General features: G+C 41.0%; 1 protein-coding gene across 1 annotated transcript; it reads right to left on the reverse strand.

Moving 5' to 3' along the window:
- On the reverse strand, window positions 1-939 carry LOC138177024 (olfactory receptor 5B12-like). The gene has a single exon (XM_069108007.1). It carries the CDS (start codon window positions 937-939, stop codon window positions 1-3), a length of 939 nt encoding a protein of 312 aa, XP_068964108.1.
- Window positions 940-1,870: the final 931 nt, after the last annotated feature.

The following is a 1,870-nucleotide window of genomic DNA, read 5'->3' on the forward strand; positions in this document are numbered from 1 at the left end:
CTAATGAAGGCTATGCCCCCACATAGCTTTCCTGAAAGCAATGTGGACCTCTTTATTCCTCAGAGTATAGACTAGAGGGTTCATCATGGGAATGGCCATGGTGTAGAATACAGAAGTTACTTTATCCGTGTCCATAGAATGACTAGAACTGGGCTGTAAGTACATAAAGATTACTGTCCCATAAAATATGGACACCACAGAGAGGTGCGAAGCACAGGTAGAGAAGGCTTTCTGGCGGCCCTCAGTTGATTGGATCCTCAGGATGGCAATAAAGATGAACAGGTAGGAGATGCAGATAAAGAAGAGACCAAAAGTGACAGTGAACCCTCCTAAGATGTATATGATCACTTCATTGATGTAAACATCAGAACAGGAGAGAGCCAGGAGAGGGGGGATGTCACAGAAGAAGTGATGGACCACATTGGATCTGCAGAAGGACAGACTGAAGGTCTGTCCAGTGACAATAGCAGAGTTCAAAAACCCACAGAAATGTGCAGTGATGGTCAGACAAGTGCACACACTCGATGTCATGGTGGTGGTATAATGTAAGGGTCTACACACAGCTGTGTGTCGGTCATAGGCCATAACAGCCAGAAGATAAATTTCAGTAGTGACAAAAGTTGAAAAGAAGAACATTTGTGCAGCACATCCACTGTAGGAGATGACTTTGCCCCCTGTGAGGAACCCAGCCATGACCTTGGGTGCGACTGCTGAGGAATAACCAAAATCTACCAGAGAGAGGTTACTGAGGAAAAAGTACATTGGAGTATGCAGGCAGGAGTCCCAGGAGATAAGGGCTACAATCCCCAAGTTCCCCACGAGGATGATGAGGTAGATGATGGTGAACATTATGAAGAGGGGCACTTGGAGCTCTGGAACATCTGTTATTCCTGTGAGAATGAACTCACTCACCTCTGTTCCATTCTTCATGGATGGCATTTGAAACATTGCTCATTTACCTGCAGTAAAAAGGAAATTATTAGAAGTACCTAAGCACAATGAATTCTTCTCAGGCATAAACTCTGGTTTACAGACATATTGGCACATATAAGATATTGTGAATGGAGAACAAACTGCAAGGTCCATTTGACTGGATTGGAGAGTGTGTAAAGGGGAATAATAAGAAAGAAAACTAAAAAATAATAGCTAACCAATTGGAAAAAGATGTAAAATCATAAGGAAGGAAATAAAAAGGAATTCAAAAATCAAATAAGAGGGAACAAGGAAAAATTAGAAAAAGCAGTTCAAGAAAATTATGAAAAGAAAATTAACCAATTGAAAAAAGATATGCAGTTGTCAGGTAGAAAATAACTTCTTGTAAACTAGACAATATTAGTGGGCACATGTAGGAAATCATCATGGAGACTATTGTCACATAGGAAATGCTAACGGCCATGGTGCATGCATGGAGAAGTACTCCATAGGGAATGCGTGTGGCTAGGATATAATGTGTGTGGTGCAGCTCACGCACTTGGGCAAATGTCCCCTGATGATGTCATCAGTGCTGCTCCTGCCAAGCCTAGTGCCTGTTGGTGTCAAGTAGTGTATAGTCTCCTCTAGACCCAGAGTATCATTATCTCTGGCAATCTTGTGCTAATTAAGATTTAATTAATGCCCCTCAGTTTGATTCTATCCTTTGAACCATTTTTGCTAGTCATTGAGACCCATCTCTTTATCCAGGATCTTTTTATAATCTAAGACTAGTGAAATAATGCAACTTGTTTTTTTTTTTAATTTGGGCATGCTAAGCTACACTCAGAATCATTTTTAGAAGCTGCCTTCTCAATAACTGCTATGGGCTCTGAAGGTATGAGATTCACAGTTTCTTCTTCTTCTTCTTCTTCTTCTTCTTCTTCTTCTTCTTCTTCTT

The sequence above is a fragment of the Petaurus breviceps genome, unplaced genomic scaffold, assembly GCF_028583685.1.
Source record: "Petaurus breviceps papuanus isolate PSGF00001 unplaced genomic scaffold, PetGlider_PUasm1.0 90330, whole genome shotgun sequence".
NCBI lineage: Eukaryota > Metazoa > Chordata > Mammalia > Diprotodontia > Petauridae > Petaurus > Petaurus breviceps.

What these genes read in the sequence shown, in the direction of transcription:
- LOC138177024 (XM_069108007.1), bottom strand. Translation starts at nt 939, where the DNA reads ATGCCATCCATGAAGAATGGAACAGAGGTGAGTGAGTTCATTCTCACA.